General features: G+C 33.3%; 1 protein-coding gene across 4 annotated transcripts in view; it reads left to right on the top strand.

The window, feature by feature from the left end:
• The window catches only part of LOC129951525 (A-kinase anchor protein 200), a 236,264-nt gene extending 215,268 nt beyond the window's left edge, over positions 1-20,996 (top strand). For 3 of the 4 annotated variants that reach the window (XM_056063724.1, XM_056063723.1, XM_056063722.1), the window contains 3 exons: positions 6,650-8,608; positions 14,287-14,376; positions 19,790-20,996. In XM_056063724.1, coding sequence (XP_055919699.1) covers positions 6,650-8,608; positions 14,287-14,376; positions 19,790-19,867 — 2,127 coding nt within the window. In that variant the 3' untranslated portion in view covers positions 19,868-20,996. Of the gene's footprint in view, positions 1-6,649; positions 9,123-14,286; positions 14,377-19,789 lie in introns of those variants that run through there. The other variant, XM_056063725.1, reaches the window with a different exon arrangement.
• Positions 20,997-21,653: the final 657 nt, after the last annotated feature.

Below are 21,653 nucleotides of genomic sequence, written 5' to 3'. Positions count from 1 at the left end.
GTCTTTCCGTTGGCAGTTTTGTTGTTGTTCTCATTATTGGCTAGAGTCGAGCTATAGAGTCTTGTCATGTCGCGACACCGACGACGACGACGCCTATCGCTTAAACTTGTATGATGAAGTGATGACGATGACGCCTTTCCAAATTAATTTTCCTGCTAGATGAAAATACAATTTTTCTATGACACGTTCATAAAACACACACACCGTGAGCTAAGCGCTGAGCACTGTGCTTGTTCCTCAGTTGGGCGATTTTGCAAATCACCTTTTTAATGAAGTGTTCATGCATGAAATTTCCATTTGCACTTGAAGAAATATAAAAACGAACGAACATACTAGAAGACGGGCGTGATCCACAAAGTTGCAAAAGACTTATAGCCATTGCCATTGCCTGCCTGCTGCACTGCATCCATCATAGAGAAAACGCTCATGATCTTGATCTTGAGTTAACTTAATGGTGTGCATATTTCAAATGAGGAAGAGGCTTGATTTTTCATTTATTTTTTCTTTCACTGCTCCTAACTGAGAGTGGTGCTGATGGTGGTGAATGGTGGAATGGTGATGGTGTTGCTGCATTTATTTGGCGCCCATCCAAGAGCAATAATAATAAAAATACCATACGAAGAATCATTGGTATCTGGCTAGTAAACATTGGGACCTGACAGTGTCTGACATGTGTGTGGTGCCAACAAACATTAATTTGCCAGCTTGGAAAGATGATGGGCTAGTTAGCAGATGGTGTGCATAGAGTACATAGTTGGTGATCTATGTAAACGATGATGATAATGATATTTACTGAATGATAGGTTGATAGGGACGTCGCTCGGTCGTCGTCGGAGGCGGTCTTCGTCGATGGGGCAAGGTTGTTTTATTTGTGTTTATTTTTATGATGAGGGAGGGTGTTATTCAGATATTTTGCAATTAAAATGCATTTGATTTTGTTTAGTTTTATCGTCAGGCTTTTAATACGAAAAAAGAAAGGAAAACAAAAGAAGTCAACAAAATCGTTAAAGATGCCATCAATACCAAAATAGTGTTTCAATCCTTATTTGTTCGTTTATTTTACAAGTTTATTTGTTTGTGTTTTCAAAATATTTTATGAATCAGCAGACGTTGTAAAGTAGAGATTATTAAAATAAATGTACATATTCTATTTTGTCCACCAAGATCTATTTTTTTGTGTAAATTGGGCAGAAAAGTCAATTATCAATACTGAATTAAAAATAATTTCCAGTGGAATTTAATCTTTTCTTTTAACAATAACCAAAAAACAAAGTAAAGGCTCATTCAAGAAAATTATATGCATTATTTCCTTGGTTTGATTTAAGCTGTCGATATAGTTTTTGATTATTTGGCAAGAGTCCTTAGAGATCTAAACACACATAATCCGCTGGTCCGAGGTGTTCTTCAACGCCTGCAAAACCACTGCGTAAGCTTTTTCATCTGTACTACTCCTCAGGTCTCATGGGAAACGATGGCAATCGACATCTGTCCAGCCTATTCCCAAAAAAGGCGAATCTTCCTCAACCTCTAATTATCGACCGATTACACTTACGTCCCTTCTTTCCAAGGTCATGGAATATCTAATTAATTATCAGCTCAAGGAATATCTTGAAGATCGAAAGCTTCTTAATGACCGGCAGTACGGCTTTCGAAGCAATAGGTCTACTGTTGATCTCATGGTTCATCTCACCGAACAGTGGAGCAAATCTTTACATCGCTTTGGAGAAAGTAAAATTATTGCACTTGATATTTCAAAAGCATTTGATAGGAATTGGCATCAGGCTCTCTTATCGAAAATGTGTGCTTCGGTTTGCATTAATCCCTCCTTCATTAGATTATTAATTTCCTTTTGGATCGTTCAATATAAGTAGTATTGGATGGATTCAAGTCTGAAAACCAAAAAATAAATGCTGGTGTGCCCCAGGGCTCTGTTCTATCTCCAACACTTTCATTTCATTCTCACTTTTATTAATGATCTCCTGTCTGCAACATCTAATCCAATACATTGTTTCGCTGACGATAGTACTCTTAACTTTTCATATTCGTTTTCAGAACTGCAACGACAAAATATGATAAGCTCATTAAATTCCGACCTAGATAGCATTGTTCAATGGGGATTTAAAAACCGCGTGAAATTGATTCGGAAACGCAATGCTGTCTTGCTGTCAAAGCGAGTTATACCCCCATTGCTTTTATTCATGGATCCCAGTTGCATCAATGAGACTGAACACCTCGATATTCTCGGTAAGTGTGTCACCAACAACCTCTTGTGGAATGATCACATACGCGATGTCGTCAAAAATGCCGCAAGGTGTTTCCTTAGGCGATGCAAGAAGTGTTTCACACCTTCTGATCTGGCTGTTATCTACAAGACTTACATACGTCCAAAGCTTGAGTATAACTCCCATCTCTGGGCTGGTGCTCCTGCAATTTACTTAAGCCTTTTGGATAGTATCGAACGTAGAGCATTTAAATTAATAGATGATAATATTATCATAAGTTCATTTACTTCGCTTGAACATCGTCGTAAGGTCTCTCGTCTGACCATTTTGTACCGTTATTTTAACGGCTTATGCTCTAATGAAATAGCCAGTTGCATTCCCCCCCTTAAACAGTTCAACCGTAATACTAGTGCTTCTAGGAATGCTCATCAGTATACCCTCGAGCCCAACTTCGGCCGTACTGTCAAATACAGAGATTCGTTATTTAGCCGTACTACACGAATGTGGAATGTCTTTCCTAATCATTGCAATATTCAGGAATTCAAAACCAATGTGCATCGACATCTCCTTTTAGACCCTCTTTCCTCTTTCTAGTGCTCACACTGTGCCTCTGCATAACAAGGATAGTAATATCCCCTTGAGTGTGTGCTTATTATAAAAAAAATATGTGCAATCATATTCTTCCAGGTGATGAATTTGTAAGCGTAGACTTCAAGAAAAGATACTTGAGTTCTTCAAGCTCTGATTTGTCAATATTTTCGAGATCTAGTAACAGATATAAACCGTGGTGGTGCCGCCATATCATGAAAAAATATACAAAAATATAAATACTTTTACGTTTAAACAAAAAAAAAATTGGGTGGCGCAACAGTGTTGAGAAAAAGGGCCTAGAGACTTACAACTCTCAACCATTCCTGTGTGCGAGTAATGTTGTCATTGATGGGGGGACCTACAGTTTTAAGCCGAATCTGAACAGCTTATTACTTTTGGAGAATTTGTCAATCCCTCGCAAGAGGCAGTACCTGTGAAAAAAGAACTTTAGATGGCACAGTCAGGAATCGAACCCAACCTGTGGAAAAACAGTTCAACGCACAAACCATCATGCCTCGGGTAGTACTTTCAAAAACGGAATTTCGTTGCAATCCATACAATACTTTCAAAATACATGAAACTACTTTGTCTACTGCTTGTTGTAAAACATTTCTCAAAGGACGACTGAAAAGCTCCGGATGAACAGCTAAGTATTTCGCATTGATTTCATTCTCCAAGTTCCAAAAGTTTCTTCTCCATATTAACGCTGAATCTTCAATAAGACTAGTAGGTTTTAAAAATAAATTATAGCAATGCGAAGTTGGCTACTAGCAGTCCATAACTAATAAGTCAATGGTCTGCGTAGTCTACATGTTTTGGGTGTGTTGTAAGTGTGCATCTTACTTTTCCATTTCTTGTAAAGGCTGCCCGCAGCACACCATTTATCACTGATTACTTAAAAAAACAGATTTGATGACAAAAAATCTTCCTACGTTTTAAAGGTAATAGTAATTATTCGGAATACCCCACTTCCTAATTGGAAATCAGACAAAACTTCCTGATAACGCTTCTGTTGTTGAAATCATGGTCGATATTTTACGCAATGTTCTGCTATGCTTGCCAAAACAAATTATACCTGAGAAGAAATATAATTTTTGGGTGCTTAGTGTTAACCCCAGTTAGAGCTTCTAAAAACGAAGGGTTATTAAAAGTTGAAATATCTGTAAACGAAATTTATTTTTTTTTGTCAATTATGACTCAAAATTGCATATTTTGTCAAAACTTATTGTTTTTTGCTTTTCTATTGTATTTATACTAATATTAAAAATAGGAAAATGAGTTTGTTCGTATGCTTGTTTGTCTGTCCTTCACGTCACAACGAAGCAATATTATGACATGATTTTTTGTGTAAAGGTAGTTACGAGGCTGAAGAGTGTTTAAAGCTTCTTTTTTCATTCGAGCAGATTCGCCGGGTAACACTTTAATTAGATATTCGTTATATTGTTTTTTTTTACAACACTTATTAGTAGCATATCATTAGGTGCTACCTGTTTTGAACCTGTTATATTTGCCTATCTTAAGGCGTTTCTTATAATGACATTAACACAAACCATTCTAAAACTATGAGATGCCAAAGGCTTTGTGACACAAATAGTAATTCTGAACTTATTGCAAGTGTTTATCCTTGTTTACAAAATAACATCCATAAAGATCAATTTCTCTGTCAAAGGGCAATTTTAGCACCAAGAAACAATATTTTCTTGAAAATAAATTCTAACATATTGGATGAAGTAGCAGGAGATTTGAGTGAGTATTTGTCAATAGACATAGTCATGGATTTAGAATAGATCACTTCATAACCAGTAAAGTTTCTTAGCTCACTTTCCAATCTTTAAATCCCAATAATTACTACAGATTTACTATTCTAACCTCAAAGGTGCAAGATGAAGCATTAAAAGTAGCGTGAGTGAACCTCTAAAAGACTTGCTTCATCGCAATAGACAGCATTTCTTTTGGTTCCTCTTTGTTTCTTTTAAATGTGGTAGGCTTACCAACTGACTAACTCTTGTGGACTTGCCCCTGGATTTTTGATTTTCTTTAACCTCGCGGTCAAAGTCCCAGGTCCAGGTAACAGCTAGTTATATATGTATAAATCACAAAAAGATTCTCTGATCACGTTTTGGCTTTCAAAATGTATACCTATCTAATTTTCAATTGGATTTCTTATAGACGCAAATTTTTCAGTAATGCGTGTCCCAAAATAATTTTTAAAAATTCTATTTTCAAGGAGAAGGATATATAAAAGCTTTTCTATTTTGCGTCATGTCCGCAATACAAAATTTAATTGATTTTCTTCAAACATTACATGTTTTTATTTTAGAAAAACAAGTCAAAAATCATACACACAAAGAGTAGTCGTAGGAATTTACTTTGCATCTGCGGATGTCTTCAAATTTTAATTGAATTTTAATTGAGTCGAACACTCAAGGAAACAGACCGTACAGTACGAGGATATAATTGTCTATATTTTATGTTTGTTTTTAAGCTCAAGAGACATCCTACCATTTCTGAGAAAAAACAACCTTATTTCAAAATAAGAACAAAATCCAACGAACGATGACGATGTTTCTTAAGAAGATTGATGAGCCCCCACACATTTTTGACTAACTTACGTGTATAATGTCAAAGCGTCATATTTTTAATATATTTTTATTGATATAATGCGTCGAATTTAAAATAATAACAATTTATGAAAAATAAGAACTAATTTGTAGTTCGCGTTGGATGTCATGTCTTTTAAATAGACATAACTCTCTATTTACCATCCGCCGTCTTCCTTGTCCCAAAAGAAAAAGGCGTTTGAGGTGGTAATAATTTATCTTTCAGGATTAAATGATTTTCAATTTGACCTTGCCTTCATATACAAGCACTCGACCAAAGTGACGACGATGACGCTTTAAACAACATTGCAACAAAAAATCATATTTGTTTAAATTAATCAAAATGGATTTCCTCGAAGAACACTATTTTGGTGTTTGGTGTGTATTTTTATTCCTTGTCCACTTGAAATTATGTCTTTTGATGCAGCTATAGAGAAATTTTGTTTTGGCCATTAAAAGTTGGTTGGTTTGTGGTAGTGGCTCAGTGACGAACAACGGCGCGGCCGGGCGGTGGCGTTCGTTGTATCGAGCAGCAACTGGTCATTTTTCATTAGATCGTAAATTAGTTTTTTTTTTCTAATTTCATTTTCTCCTCAAATATTATTTATTTTGTCTTTTTGCGTAGCGAAATTGCTATTTGAATGAATATTAGTGCCATACTCATTACGATCTATAAAATCTTTTTGAAAAAAAGATAACGCTTCAGTTTGATTTCGGAATTCGGAAGTTGAGTAGTCCTCAAGTACAAGCACAAGAAACGATCTTGGAGAAGACTGTTTTTGTGAAGAATTATTAAACAAATAATAATTTTAATTTAAAAACATTTCTGGACTGTGATAAAAAATTATTATAATAGATTTGTGTCCAAATGGAAAAGAAGGTGCTAATAAAATTGGTTGCGTGATCTATACGAGTTTTATTTTAAAATCTCCTCATCCACTTATCAAACGATTGGAAGTCGATGTTTTTATTTATTCTCGAGAATACTATCACTTTTTATATTTCTGTTTATTTCGGGTTGATTGGTTGACCCTTTAACTGTATTTCCAGGCCTCGACAAATCAAATGTTGTTCCCTCAAGCTTCTTTGTTCTGCTCTAAATTGAATTGTTTCCCTAAGTTGGAGTCTGAGTTTAATTTCTCTCTACGCCTGATCCAGTACTAACTCTCTCCTTCAATCAACTATAATAATTAAAACACAAATATTTAAACTCGTTTCTTTTTAAATATATTTTAGGCAGCTGAAGAATCTGCTGCAGCCGTCGCTGCCCCTGCCGATGCCGCTGAAAAACCAACTGAGACAAAAGCTGAAGATACAGCCGCTGTTGCTCCAACAACGCCAGCCACAGAAGAACAAAAGCCTGTTGCTGAAGTAGCTGCCATCGCCGAAGAAGAAAAACCAACAACTCCCGCTGCTGCTGAATCAGCGCCATCAACGACAAATGGAGATGCAGCACCAGCTGAAAAAGCTGCTGCCATTGAATCGATCCCAGAACCAGCTGCCGTCCCCGCAGTAGCAGCTGCCCCATCTATCGTTGCTGAAGAAGTTAAAATGCCAGAGCCTGTTGCTGAAGTAGCAGCAGTTCCAGCACCAGCACCAGTACCAACAACCAATGGTACATCCGAAAAGAATGACATTAACGAAACGGTGGAAGAAGATGCTAAAGCGTTAAACGGCACAGCCGCTGAATCGCCAAAAATCGAGGTAAAAACTGAAAACGATGAAAAATCTAATAATACGATTGCTGCCGCCAGCGATATGGTTGTGGTTTCTCAATCATTATTATTAGAAGAGAAACCATTAACTTCAGACGCTGGTGGTGATCAAGTTCAGAAATCTTTAATTGAATCCGATCAAGAAAAAGAAAATAAAAATGAAAAAGAACAAGTTATAACTTGCATTGAACAAACTCCGAAAGAACTAACTACTAGCGGTGGTGAATCTATTGAATCTGTTGCACAAAATAGTCCCCCACCTCCTCTCCCTTGCTCCCCTCCCCCTTCACAGGTGATGGTGTTTGCATTAAGTGATGAGGAATCTCAAGTTGCTAATTCGACAGAAACCCAAGAAGAAGAGATTGTAGCAGTAACAGAAGCAGCAGCAGCAGAAACTACTGCAGCTCCTGCTGATGCTGAGTTGATTGAAAAATCTCTCATTGAATCGGTTCTCTCACAAGAGAAACCAAAACCAATTGACGAAGAAAAACTTCCTGAAATTGTAGCTCCATCAACTCCAGAACCACCACAAACCATAGAAGAAGTAGTTGCCCCAGCCACTCCTGAACCAAAAGAAGAGGAAGAAATTATCGAAGCTGCTCCATGTACGCCTGAAAAAAATCTTCTCACTACAACTGAAGTGAACATTATTCCAGCCACACCAGAGCCAACAACTGAGGTAAAGGTTACCCCAGCAACTCCAGAGAATCCACCAACTGAGGTCAATATCATACCAGCTACCCCTGAAATTCCCGAATTACCTGAAATCATCCAAGAAGAAGTTGCCACACCACAAGAAATCAAAGAGGAACCCATTCAAGAAACCACAAGTGAACAGCAGCAGCACGAGACTGAAAGTGAAGTGATGGCATCATTGGAAGATGAAGAAGACGTCCTACCGCCACCACCACCACCAACTGAAATCGATATTGATCAATCCGAAAGTTCAGCGATACCATCGAGTATTGCCGAAATCGAAAATAACGCCGCTGAACAAGATGAAATCACGGCTCAGACTATTGCACTAATCGATGAGGTAACACAACAGGCAGCTTTATTGATCGAAAAGAATCAACAAGAGTCCGCAGCTGAGCAACAGGAATCCCCCGATCAGTCTGGCACTGAAGAGGAAACTAAATGCAATTCACCACCAACTGCTGAAGAAGATATTCCATTACCACCATCACTACCAGCACCCGAACAATTATTATTACAATCCGAAACTCTTCCTGAATCATCACCCGCTTCCTCCGATAATGATATTGAAAATGGTCATCATCACGTCGAACTCATAACATCATCACAGGATTCACAACTAGAATCCCAAACTAACCGAATAGAAGATGAAATCGAAGCATCACAAGAAACAGCTGCAACTCCTGAACCACCAACATCAAATGGAAATGATACAACAACATTAACAACTGGTACAACGAATGGTGATGAAGTGGAATCGCATACAATCTCTTCAGCAACAAAGGTGAATAGCGATTCGGAAACAATACTGACAAAACAAAAATAAAAATTCATAAACCTTAGGAATGAAAGCATTCGTTTTAGACAAAAATATATACAGTAAAACATTAAAAAAAATAAGAGTTTAATTAATAATTAAATTGCGACAAAGAACAGAGAGCGAGTTTCTAAGAGCACAGACACTAAAACCCTTCCCAAAATAAAGGGGAGCAGAATTTTTGACATAATAATACACGACAAAGAGAAAACAATTTTTGTAGAGATATTGAGATATAGAGCAAGAGAGGCCGGGCCGCCAACTTAGAGAGAGATTTTACTCGATAATTTTTGTTGTTGTTGGAGATTATGCTTTCTTTTCTTTGTGGTTTGTTTGTCGTTGTGTTGGAATCATATAAATTAATAAATCCTTTCATAGTTGTTTTTCTTAACATACATCTTTGTTTTCCCCTCTGTTTTTGTGTTATTTGTTAATTAATATATTTTTATTTCCTTTAAATATAAGAATTATATTATTTCTACATCCTGATTGTAATTAATATTTGACTTGACTTCTATGCTACTAGTTGTTGGTGTTTTGGGTGTTTCTCTCAACTATTTTTTACCACTACGAATTCCCATCAAAATATTCCCTGCACGCCTAAATATCTCTTTAATATCATTGTTTTATGTTTATTGTAGATACCCGACTTTTCCAAATCAGAAGTGGTTTTGGTTAAGGTGATAAATGATTAGCTGATTTATGATAGCCAAATTCTGTTTAAACTGATTTAACTCAATTCAATTTGCTTGTTTCTTCTTACTTTCGAAAACTGCAAATTTGTCTCTTTGCATGAATGAATTTAAAAAAAGAAAACCGGCAAAATTACAAATTAATTGTCAATTTATCGCAAATTCCTTTAGCCTTTTTCACTAGGGGCCAGATTTAGCTATCATTGAAATCAATACAGAAAATTGTTTGAATGGATATTTAACCGCGTTTTCCTTTGATTATAATAATGTAAATGATCTACTACTGATCGCTCGGAAATGCATTAAACTTGGCAGTTATCATTGAAATCGACCTGGAAAAGGTTTTGAATCGACATTTGACGGTGTCTCCCTTTGATTAGAAATGAAAATCATATACTGGGGTGGATTCACAGGAATGTGTTTTTTAAAAGAATGTCGTAAGCTTTTTCGTTCACAGGAATGTGTTTTTTAAAAGAAACAAAGTGAACTTAGAAAATTTTCCAGTCGTTTGTGTAAGCGTCTGGTAACTCTATTCGGAATAAACAAATTTGTTTGAAAACGACTATCACATTTTTTTGTGATAGGTTTTTAGGTATCAATTTGACTATCACCTTATATAGATCAAATTCGATCATTTTGATTCTCATTTATCACCAATCACCTTAGCCGATTCCACCCCTGATCGCTCGGAAATCACACAAAAAATTTTTTTTTGAGTAAAAAACGTTTATTTTTCGGACGGAAATTCATTTTCCTGAACAGCAGAGAGAAAAAAACGTTTATTTATCGTTAAAAAAAGTGATTTTCTATTTTACGAACGGAAACTCATTTTCCTGAACAGCTGATTCTCTTAAGTCCAAAAACGAACCCAATAGTTCCACTGGCTCGTGTTCTAATTTCACACAATTTCAATGACAAAAATTTTCGGTGGATTTCAATCATCAAATTTTGTTCAATGACAAACTTTTAATGATTTGCCAAAAAAATTTAATGATTGCCTTCAATGATGAAAACCAATGATAGCTATAATTGACCTTTTAAACGCTGTTATCACGTATCAAATTAAATAAACTAGAACCGCTGACCTGCACTAATCCCTTAAAAAGGCCATTTGCAAAGGGAACTTCTTTGCATCATCAACTGAATATATATTTAAAGAATAATTTCTGTTGCTTTGCGAGCAAGTTTTTCAAGTAGTGTGCCTATTTTTTATGATTTTTTCTCATTTAGGTCAATAAGAACTTAAATTACGTTCTTATTCTTATTAGTATCTTGGTCCGTAGGAGGTTTAGAAATAAGACACGGTGATTTTTCCATCATCTTAAATCTAAAACATGTTGTGTTCAGTAGCCTGCCTTGAATGTTCAATTGTTCAATCCTCCTTATGTTTTCGAACCTACGGGCTGAAATTCGAAGATTTGGCGAAAATATTGTGGCTTTTTGCACAGTTCAACACGAGTCTATTTTCTTTACTCTTTTTATATAAGACTAAAGTTCTTCGAAGATTTGGCGAAAATATTGTGTCCCTTTGCACAGTTCAGCTAGAGTCTATTATCTTTACTTTTTTCATATAAGACTCAGTTCTTCATTTTGGTTGCGTGTCTTAGAGCAGATCATGAAATAAGGATTTTATCCAAACAAAAATTCTGTCTTTAAATTTGAAAAGTGGAACCTGTAATCTCTTCTCGAATTCGATTGCAACATTCTAGTTTTGATTGAAACCATGATATATCTTTTAGCCAATTATAAAGGGTGTCCCAAAATTAACGCAAGATTTGAATTAAATAGAAAACGCCGTTTTTAGTCTTTTGATTATGTTATGTATGGAATAACACATCGGACAAATGGCCTCCACGGCTTTAAATGCACATGCGCACTCTTTTGTTGAAATTTTCCATGACCATTCTGCATAAATGTGACCCCATAAAAAGAAGTCTAATGGTGTTAAATAACACGATCTAGGAGGCCAATTTTCATCACCGAAACGAGAGAGCACACGACCTGGAAATGTCTCATGCAGTAATTGAATTGTTTCACGGGCTGTATGACATGTGGCACCGTCTTATTGAAACCACATATTTGACACATCAGTAACAGTCACATCATTTTCAAAAAAAATATGGCCCAATTATGCCTCCAGCCCAAAATCCACACCATACAGTCACGCGTTGTGGATGCATTTGTTTTTCGACAATCACATGTGGGTTCTCCGAAACCCCAAATGCGGCAAATTTGGCAATTGACAAAGCCATCAAGATGAAAATGTGCTTCATCGCTTAGGATGATTTTGTTCGAAAAATCAGGGTCCATTTGTTGATGTTCAATAATCCATTCAACGAACTCTCTTTCTGTCCATGGTCATTAGGCTTCAATTGTTGTGTTAATTGAATTTTGTAAGCATGAAGACACAGATCTTTGATACGCTGTAGAGAGGTTCTTAAAATTTGCAATTCTTGTCCACGACGTCGAATTGAGGTTCCTGGATTGTCAGCAACACTCTCACGCACTGCTTCGACATTCACATTTGAACGGCTTGTTTTTGGACGACCAGTGTGTTTGGCGTATCCAACGGATCCAGTCTCCATGAATTTTTCAATTAATCTCTTCACAGTTGACGAAGTTAAAACACTATTCCGACCATATTTTGTATGAAATTTTCGAACTGCAGCCGCCAAGATTTCACTATTTTTGAAATATTCTTTAATAATGAAGACACTTTGTTCTATCGTGTAACGTTCGTTTTTAATGACCCTATACTGTTAGCTGTCAAATTACTTTTTTCAGGGTTGCCAACACTTCACTGAACAAATGGCGGCAAATTCAAATCTTGCGTTATTTTTGGGACACCTTTTAGTTCAAATTTTCTCTGACGATACGATACCCTCATCGGGTCGGTATCAGACTGTCTTATCTGATATCAGAAGTCACGAGTTTTTCCTAATGGATATCGTGGTCAGATGTTTTTTTGTTTCTTGATTGCAAGAACATAGTTCTTTTTCTTCGTTCACTTAAAGACCATCTAGTTTCGAATGTTACTCAAAATTGAAGTTTATTTGTGTCGGGAATTGTGTTTAAAGGACAATGTTAAATAAGCTTAATTTGAATTTTCAAGGAACAGTTAAAAATATGTATTCGAAATATTTCATAATAAGTCAATTTGTCTTTTCCGTTCCGAGGCGCATTGTGTATAGAATCGGATGTGTCATTTCTGCTATCATTTGTTTGTTAATTCATGTTCTCAAAAAGACTGAAAAATTTTTAGAGGGAGTATCAATATTGAGGATTTTTCCGTATTCAACGGTTTATTTGGAAAGTAAATTTAATTAAAAAGTCCAAAATGTGTGTACTCTCAATTTTGAGACATAATAGGGGCTATCGTGAATACAAACTTATCTCGGAATATATCCCTCTATAGGAACAGGGATAGATAGGGAACATAAATAATGCTTAGTCCTCCCTTGAGTTTTAATTGAATATAATTTTTTTTGAGAGCAATTTATATCCGAAGAGATTTTCCCGACTAAGGAAAATATTACGTGGGAACAAAAAAATTCCTAGGAAAATACAATTTCCATGGAGATCACGATAGGCTCCAATACTTTTACTGACTAACAGTGATACATGCTCAAAAGGGGGCTGCTGACTCAACTTCCGATTTTCTTTTCTAATACAAATTTGTCAACACTTTGCATACCTCTAAAAAGCATTTTGGTTGAGATATTCACATTTGAATTCAGAGCCCTTCATAATTCCTTTATTTGTTCAAAAATACAGTTCAATTTAGTTACATGAAGTATCAACTGAAATTGGCAGAATCCAAAGAGTTGGAGTTGCAAAAGAACCTTGTTAAGCTACGAAAATACCTTACTCGTCTAAACACCAGCAACTAGTAAAATTACTAATTTATTTCATCGCTTTCGTTAATTTAGATTAAAATAATTGTAACTAATTGTGTTTTGTTTTTTAATTTATTGTTTTACAAAACCAACTTTTTCCCATTTTATATTTTTAGTAAGTGAATCAACCCAAAACAAATTATAAGTATTTCTTCTGGCTCATTGTTGTTTCCTAAACATATTAACTACTACAAACTACTTCTGCTAAATTTTAAGTCATCTCTACCTCTACCATAATATATATATTATAATAATTGTTGTGCATTAAAAATTATAAATATTAAATTATCATTAGTTGGAGTTACCGGATGAACAATTTACAAATAAAATACCATCAACCTCAGCTCACTAAAACAAAAAAAAAATAAGAAAACACCATAAATTCCCGCTCAAATAGATTTAATACAATTTTCAATAATTGTGTTGATTTGTTTCTCCCATCTCCTCTCTCGTATTCCCCCAAAAATGAAAATTGCACAATCTCCCCCCGCCCGCCATTTGTGACTAATTTATTTATTGTTTACTAATATCAAGGGGTTTTAATTTTGTCATTTTATGTTAATGTTGTGTTTTTTTTTAAACATTTTTTTCTCATTCCAACTTAACATTTTAAATTTATTTATATAAATACATTTCATTTTTTTGTTTTTGAGTTTTTTCAATGTCTTGTTTTTTTATTAATTTTTAATTTTGCACGAAATGAGAAATATTTTGTTTTTATTTTTAATCAGAGACTTGCAGTTAAATTTATATTGGTTTGAATAATTCGTAAAATAAAATAAGGAAATTGTTTATGTTTTTTATTTATTGTATAAATAAATTTAATTTCTCATTTTGTGTGTGCCAGAAATGTAAACAAAATATAAAAATTAGTTTATTGTTTTTTTTTTAAACTAATGTTGAGTGTTTTTTTTTTGGATTTTCGTGCAATGAGATGAAATGTTTTCTTTTTTATTTCTGTTTTAAAAAAGTGATAAAACTATGAGAAAAACTTTGATTAATTTTGTGTTTTTTCTTTTCTTCTTCTTCTTTTTGAAAATGTAATTTTTTCCTTTAGGAGAATGGAATTGGCGAGAACCATGAACAACCAGCCGAAACATCAGCGACAGAGAGCCTGAATGGTGGAGTTGAACACAAGACTATTGAGGTAACTTATTTGTTTTCTTTGAGTTTAAAAAGAACACTATTTTAAAATTTAAGAGTTTAGTTGTGCTTTTTGTACAGGGTCTGGCAAAAAGATCTCCCATATTTTAAGAGACAATGACAAATAAAAAAACAATTTAGCAGAAAAATTCTATTGAATTTTTTTAATTAAATACTTTGCCATTTTACATTAAATAAAATAATTACATAGTTTTAAATATTATGTCCGTTAAATATTGTCCTCTATTATTAATACATTTACGAAGCCCGGAAGTTTTCCATTGCTCGTGGAGTCATTAGTGGTGTAATGGCTGCCACTTCCTGAGTGATTGCCTCCTTAAGTTGTTCCGGTTAAAGGTCGGCCAGACGATTTTCTCTTTAGCGCAGAACCCGTTGCTCTAAATTTTGAAAACCAAACTTGAATTGTTTTTCTATCTGAAACAGGATCATGTACAAGTTGGAATCCAATGTTAAATGCTCGCTGAGTAGTAATCGCAGGAGTAGTAATAACGGATCTATTCCTCTACGACAAATGCGCCATTCTCACAGTGCCACGCCATTATGCTTGCTAAAAAGGGCACGTAGACCTTTATCTATCTATATCCGGAATAGCATTTTATCTATAAATAGCTTTAAATATAGACGTCTTAAAATAAGGGAGTATTTTTGCCGGACTGTATTAGGAAATGAGATTTTACTCCACATTTTTCTTAGAAATTGGTCAAATTCAGTTGTTTTTGAAATAGAGAACATCACTTAAGATACAAGTAGACGAGAAATACGTCGACACAATTGATTCAGGTTTTCTAGAAAAACCCCCATAAGCTAACCATAGTTCCAATGTTTTTAGGTTTTTATGAAAACTCAAGAATAGGTTTTAAGCAAAAATAAAATAATATTTAAATTAGTTCTTAAATGCCTTAGCATATTTTGAAGTCCACGTTTTGTATTCCTTTTATGATTTATCATTAAAATTAAGATGGGTATTCACATGTGGTGCCGATTTGCTTTGTCTAAAAGGAGTCTCCTTTTTTAGAAAATCATTGCAAAACGGCAACATTAGTCGATACTATGCTTTTCAAATTACAGATTTGTCGAAAATGACTTAACTTAATAGAAACCATAATCGAACTACGAATTTTCTGACAGAAAATCAGTTTGCAGCTTTAGTCTTTGTTTGGAATCATTCTCATCTACCAAACTAACTTTAATGATTGCCATTTCATTGATAGCATTTCCATTAATAGCCAAGCAGCATTAAAATCGATTTCTGTCCCTCTAAGCTTTGCTGTCACAGTGATATGCCTGAAAATGAGAGATCTAAAGAACTCTACAAATGCAATATTCACTACCATTAGAACCCCCTCATGTGATTTAAAACAGATCATTGGTAATAAATATTCTAGAAAAACAATAAACGATGAAATAGTCTTAATATCTGCACAACAGTCATGACACTATGGCCTAAATTTGACAAAATAAGATCCTGTTCGATTATTCCCCTTAACAACAAAATCTCTACTATTATTTTTGACATAAAACCAGCCACAACTTTTTGCGTTACCACAGGAAGAAAATGCGGCTTGTAGATGACTCACTTCCTAAGGCGCTGCCCAACAAATACTTATTCGACAATCTTCAAGACCTCGAAGATTTTGCAGGAAACTAGTCTCTAAGGTTTTATGAAAGCCCATAAATGACAACAAGATAAAATCATAGGTACTTTCAGGGTATCATAAGTGATCTAAATGTGGTGGTAACTAAATCAATCGCTAGTCCATTCACCTAACCTAACCTTACAGTGAACTACATTCTTTGAAAGTAAATTTTAACCAAGGTGTCATAAAAAGTGTCATACATTTCAAAGTCACAAACCTCAACTTTCAGAAACTACTAAACACATAATTGTAGACAAAATACTCCTCAGGCAAGCTTGAAGCTCATCACGATTTGTATTTTATATTGGAAAGTAATATTACTTATTTCTTTTCTTCAATTTGAACTTTATGACACAAAACATTTAATGGAATGGTGCAGAAAATAAATGAATCATAGAGTACAAATAATAAAGTCATTTTGACATAGGTAGAATTGACTTAATAGTTAGGGAAATTTTTATTGATCAACTTTTCAGTCAACTGTCCAATAAAGTTGCATTATTTGGGATGCAATTTGTTGGCAATTGACGTATCAGATTCTAAAAACTTGCCTTACCTTCAAGTCCCTTATGTCGTACATAACATATGTACCTGACCAGTTGCATTTAGGAAGTGAACTAGCTGGCCTTAAAAAGATGTGGAGTGTTGCTTGTTGTTCTTCTGTTATATTATCATACTCATCTATAGTTGTTTGCTTTGGGCCAAATAAAGGTTATTTTATTAATATATTCTTTTAAGAACCTTAGCAAAATTTTAAAATAAAAGTCATACAAATTAAACGCCCTCACAACCTGGTAAAGTACACGAACGTGCAACGTCTGCAAATTATAAACAAATTCAGTTAAATTCTCGTGACCGCAACATTAAGTGCTTTTTTTTTAAGGTGACGAAGCTTATTTTAGGCTCAAAGGTTTCAATAAGCAAAATAAGCCTTATTCTTCTTTCCAAAAAATATCTGTTTGATATTGTGCTAAACTTTTTCGTGGTCGATAACGATCCGTATTTTACTGCTAGTGGCCAGGAGTTATCGCGCCTTGGTTACCGATTATTTTTGGCCTGAATTGAATGATATAGACTATGGTTATTTATTGAATTCGTTAAACAAACTAACGTTAGAATTTAAGACTAATAATAAATTAATTCTTAGATTTATAGATTTACAATGCTTTAAGCAATTTGCAAAAAAAAAAGCTAAGCTGAAGTGCTGAAAAAATTTACTTTAAATTTTTTACTTTTAAAATCATCGCTTACGGAATATACCAAAAAGTAATACTTGTAAACTGAAATCAATTGGTTAAGGGGACTGTTTTTACCATAGTTCGATCTGCTTGATGTAGGACGTAAAGGAACTTGTCTTCTAATACTTAAACGGCTATAAATAAAGTTTAATTGTTCCAAAATTGGTGATGAGAAGACTGACCCATTGATTAATTTTATAATAAAGCACAGATGAATGTACTCTTTGTATTTAGAAAGCGATGGAAGATTTATGAATGTGAGCCTATGATTGTTCGGTGGAAGTTCGAGCCTATTGGAACATTGGAAGGAACGGAGGCAGGAACGCATGAATCTTCTTTGTACTCCTATTCTGTTTATGGTCTGAATAAAAAGGACCCCATATTCTAATATTGGTCTTACAAATGATATATAAAGAAGTTTAAGAATATAAGGGTCGCGAAAATCATGTGAAAACCGTTTTATAACTCCGAGTGTCATATTTGATTTTGTAATAATAAGAAAGAAGAGTCTAATTGATAATTGAAAGTCAAAACATTCTGTTTGCGTGTAAAACACATTGATTTAATTTTGTCTATGTTTAGTAAAAGCTTATTTATAAACACCATTCGCGAAAACTCTTTAGATCATCTTGTAGGAGTAAACAGTCGTCAAGTTAGTCAATACGTTTGAAAATGTGTATGTGATCAGCGTAATTTAAAACAGATGAGTGTTTTATAATAGAAGGTACGTCGTTAACGTAAAAAATAAACAGTAAAGGTCCTAAATGGCTATCTTGTGGTACGCCAGAGTTGGTATAAAAATGTGATGACCGCTCATTCCTAAAAACTACACTGTATGATCTCTTATATAAGTACGACGAAACCCAACTAACAAATTTATCGTTAAAGCCTTAGGATTTAAGTTTGGAAGTTAACGTTTTATGGTACAATTTATCAAAGGCCTTACTCTGTGAAGACACAGTCAACTTGTTTCAGTTTTTCAAACGAATCCAAACAAAAAGAACTGAAATAAAAGAGGTTAGTAACTGTTGACTTGTTTTGGACAAGACCATGTTGACTGTCACAAATTAAATTATAGACTTACAATTAAACATACTTTACAAATAATGGACTCAAATAGCTTAAGGATGACGGACAGTTTTGTATTTTTACTACCCTTTTTATGTATCGGTGTTATATACGAACTCTTCCAAATTTCAGGAAAAATTGAAGATTTGGTCGATTCATTAAAAAGAATATGAAGAGGATAGGATAAATAGGGTTTGTATTTTTTCAAAATATAAGAAGGTACACCATCAGAAACAGGGTTATAACAAACGTCAATTTCTGAAACTTTGCGAACGATTTCATCTTCAGAGATCGAAAGACTAATTGAATTCAAATGAGGGAAATTTTGGGAGAGGGCCAATGACAGGAATTCGCTACTTCGAAAGCATCTTTGAAAAAATGTACAAACATATTTGAAATTTTTTCAGAGTCATAACTAAGTTCGTTTTTGAAAGACAGCTGTTTGGATGGTTTCAACAGGATAGTGCCACTCAGCACATCTTTCGAGCAATTTATTGAAGAATAAGTTTGATGAGCGAATTATCTAAAGATGTATAGACTCTGAATTTTTTCCTTTGTGGCTATGTTAAGTCATTGGTTTATACCAAAATCCAAGCAAGACGACGTTAGAGGAATCCAGAGCTAGCATAGAACACTTAATAGCTAACTTTACGGTCGAAATGTGAAACCGAGTCATCAACTGAGTCCAACGCAAGGACTTCTGCAAACTTGCTCATGATGGCCATATGAACAAAGTCCAGTTCCATTCATAAATTGTTTTGATTGTACTATAAAAAAAGGTGTCAAGTCTTTATCGGAAAACCTTTTATTTTTATAGGAAGTTACTTGAATTAATTTGGGACTTACTACGCTACCAATGTTCAGCTTGTAGACTTAATAATCTCGAACAATCGTGATCAATTTGTTTCGAGATAAATGATTTCCACAATGACCAAAAACAAACTCTTGAACCCTTTAGTCATGTTATAGGTAGTGTTGCTAGGTAATCATGAATATTGAAGTTTTAATAAGATTAGAAAATTTGTGTTGGTACAATCGTCTTTCTGCTCTGTTGCACTAGTGATCACACTGATTTTGAAGAACATAATATGTAGGCCTACTTTAGCACAAAAAATACCAATACAAAAATAAAATGAGTTGCTCTTTATATTTAATTATCAAAAAGTAGGATTGTACAATCTGCCTGACGCTGATGGCATTTATGACGCTTTTGAATATGACTTCTGCAAGTTATCTTCGTTTGTTAAACCTTAATACTGACTTTATGAAAATGTCTAACGAAGGTCTTAGTTATTCAGACGTCTTTAAAAAGTACCCTATTTTTTTTTCACAATAATATCCGAAATCAAAAATATTCTTTGTAGAATTAAATAAAGAAAATTAATTTTATTTTTTGAAAAAAATTTAATAAATTCAATGAATAATAATCTTTAACTTTTTTTTTTCTTTACAGGAAATGAAGGCTGATCATCAAATTGAAAAAGTATCGAACGACGTGGTAACGCAGGAAGTAGCCATTGTGGGCGAATAATTTCATTGATATTATTATATATTTTATAAATATTATTAGTTTCTCTTTTTTAAAAACAAACAAAAACAAAAAACAACACACAAAAACACAAAACAAAAATAAAACTTCACTATCCCCTATATACACACTCAACAACAACAAAAACAACAAACAAAAATTAACACACACAATAAAACACAAACACACAAATTCACACTCATTCTGATACAAATAATAATAATAATAAAAAAAAATATACAACAAAATATAAATATATTAACTTGCTAAATATTAAAAAGAAAAAGAAAAACTCAAACTTACTCAAAATAAACAAAAAATCAAACAGCAACAAATTCGAAGCGAATCAAATGAGAATTTATTTAAAATTATATTAAACGAAAAAAAGAAAAAACAAACAAAAATAAATAAATAAATAAATAAATTTAAATATGAATATAATGTATGTATGAATATGAAAAATAAGGGATATTCACATCTAAATGCTAAGTAATTCTGTAGGGAAATAATAAAAAAAAAGAAATAATAAAATTAAAACAAAAGAAAAAGTCTGCAAAAAAAAACAGGACTTCCAAAATTGTACACATACACATAATAGACACACTCCCCTTAATCCTCATTCCCCCCATAACCACTCTCCACACTCACATTCAAGAAAAATAATAACAAAATTCTATAAATTTAGAAGTTATATTAAACATTAAAATCCAATTTACTTATTTTGTTTTATACGTACACGTTTTCTTTTATAGATATTATATATAATGCATATACAAAACAAAAATAAAATTTAAAAGAACAAATTTAATTTATAGTTTTATTTTATTTTCTTAAAAGAAAAAAACCCTAAAAGTTGTATACAAGAAAAAGGAAAACATACAAAAACATAAAATTGTAAAATATCCCGCGCAAAACAAAAAAAAAAACATTAAAAAAAATTAAAAAATAAAAACATAAAAACATCGCATTAACAAGCTCATTTTAAACTTTATATGTTTCGGTTACTTTATTATTCATATACATTTATAATATTTGTTTAAAAATAAAATATAAATCAACAAAAATTTAAGTAGTTTGTGTACATTGTTTGTTATATAGGTTGCAACAAAAAACAAAAAAACAAAAACAAGAAAACGAAGAAAAAAAGAATGCAAAACACTTTTGATACGATATAAAGTAAGTTTTTTTTTTATTTTTATTTGTTCTTTATTTAAATAAAAAGAAAATAAAATAAAATAAAAATTACAACACACATTTAAACAATCAAACTTCGAGATGTAAAACAACACAAAAACAAAACAAAAAATATTACACGATTCTTTTATTTTATTATTTAAGTATGATTAAATATATTATATAACTATATAATAATAATAATAATTAATAAATAAACATTTTTTTTTGTAATTTGACTATTTTTCTTTTGGGTTCATAGTACATTTGCATGTACCACCTGCATACTTTTTGTTTTTCGTTGATTTGGCTCATTTCATGTTCATAACGTTTTTGAAATAATAAAAATCGAATTTTCAAGATAAGTTCTACAAAACATGTAAATGAGGAATTGAAATTGATTTAAATTGAATTTGTAACAATGACCTGGGAAAAAAGCGAACAGTTGTTGATGTTTGTACTAAGCCTCCCCAAATCAGGCTTCTTAAAGAATGCAGTCGTTTGTGAATTCAGTTCTGAAAAATCATTTATTAAATTTGAGGATTGCATTCATTTATGATACTTGAGTACGTCAGATTCCAAACTATGTAATCTCTATTCATTTGTCGCAAAAAGA

The sequence above is a fragment of the Eupeodes corollae genome, chromosome 3 (assembly GCF_945859685.1).
Source record: "Eupeodes corollae chromosome 3, idEupCoro1.1, whole genome shotgun sequence".
Classification (NCBI taxonomy): domain Eukaryota; kingdom Metazoa; phylum Arthropoda; class Insecta; order Diptera; family Syrphidae; genus Eupeodes; species Eupeodes corollae.
This window is presented reverse-complemented; position numbering and strand designations above follow the sequence as displayed.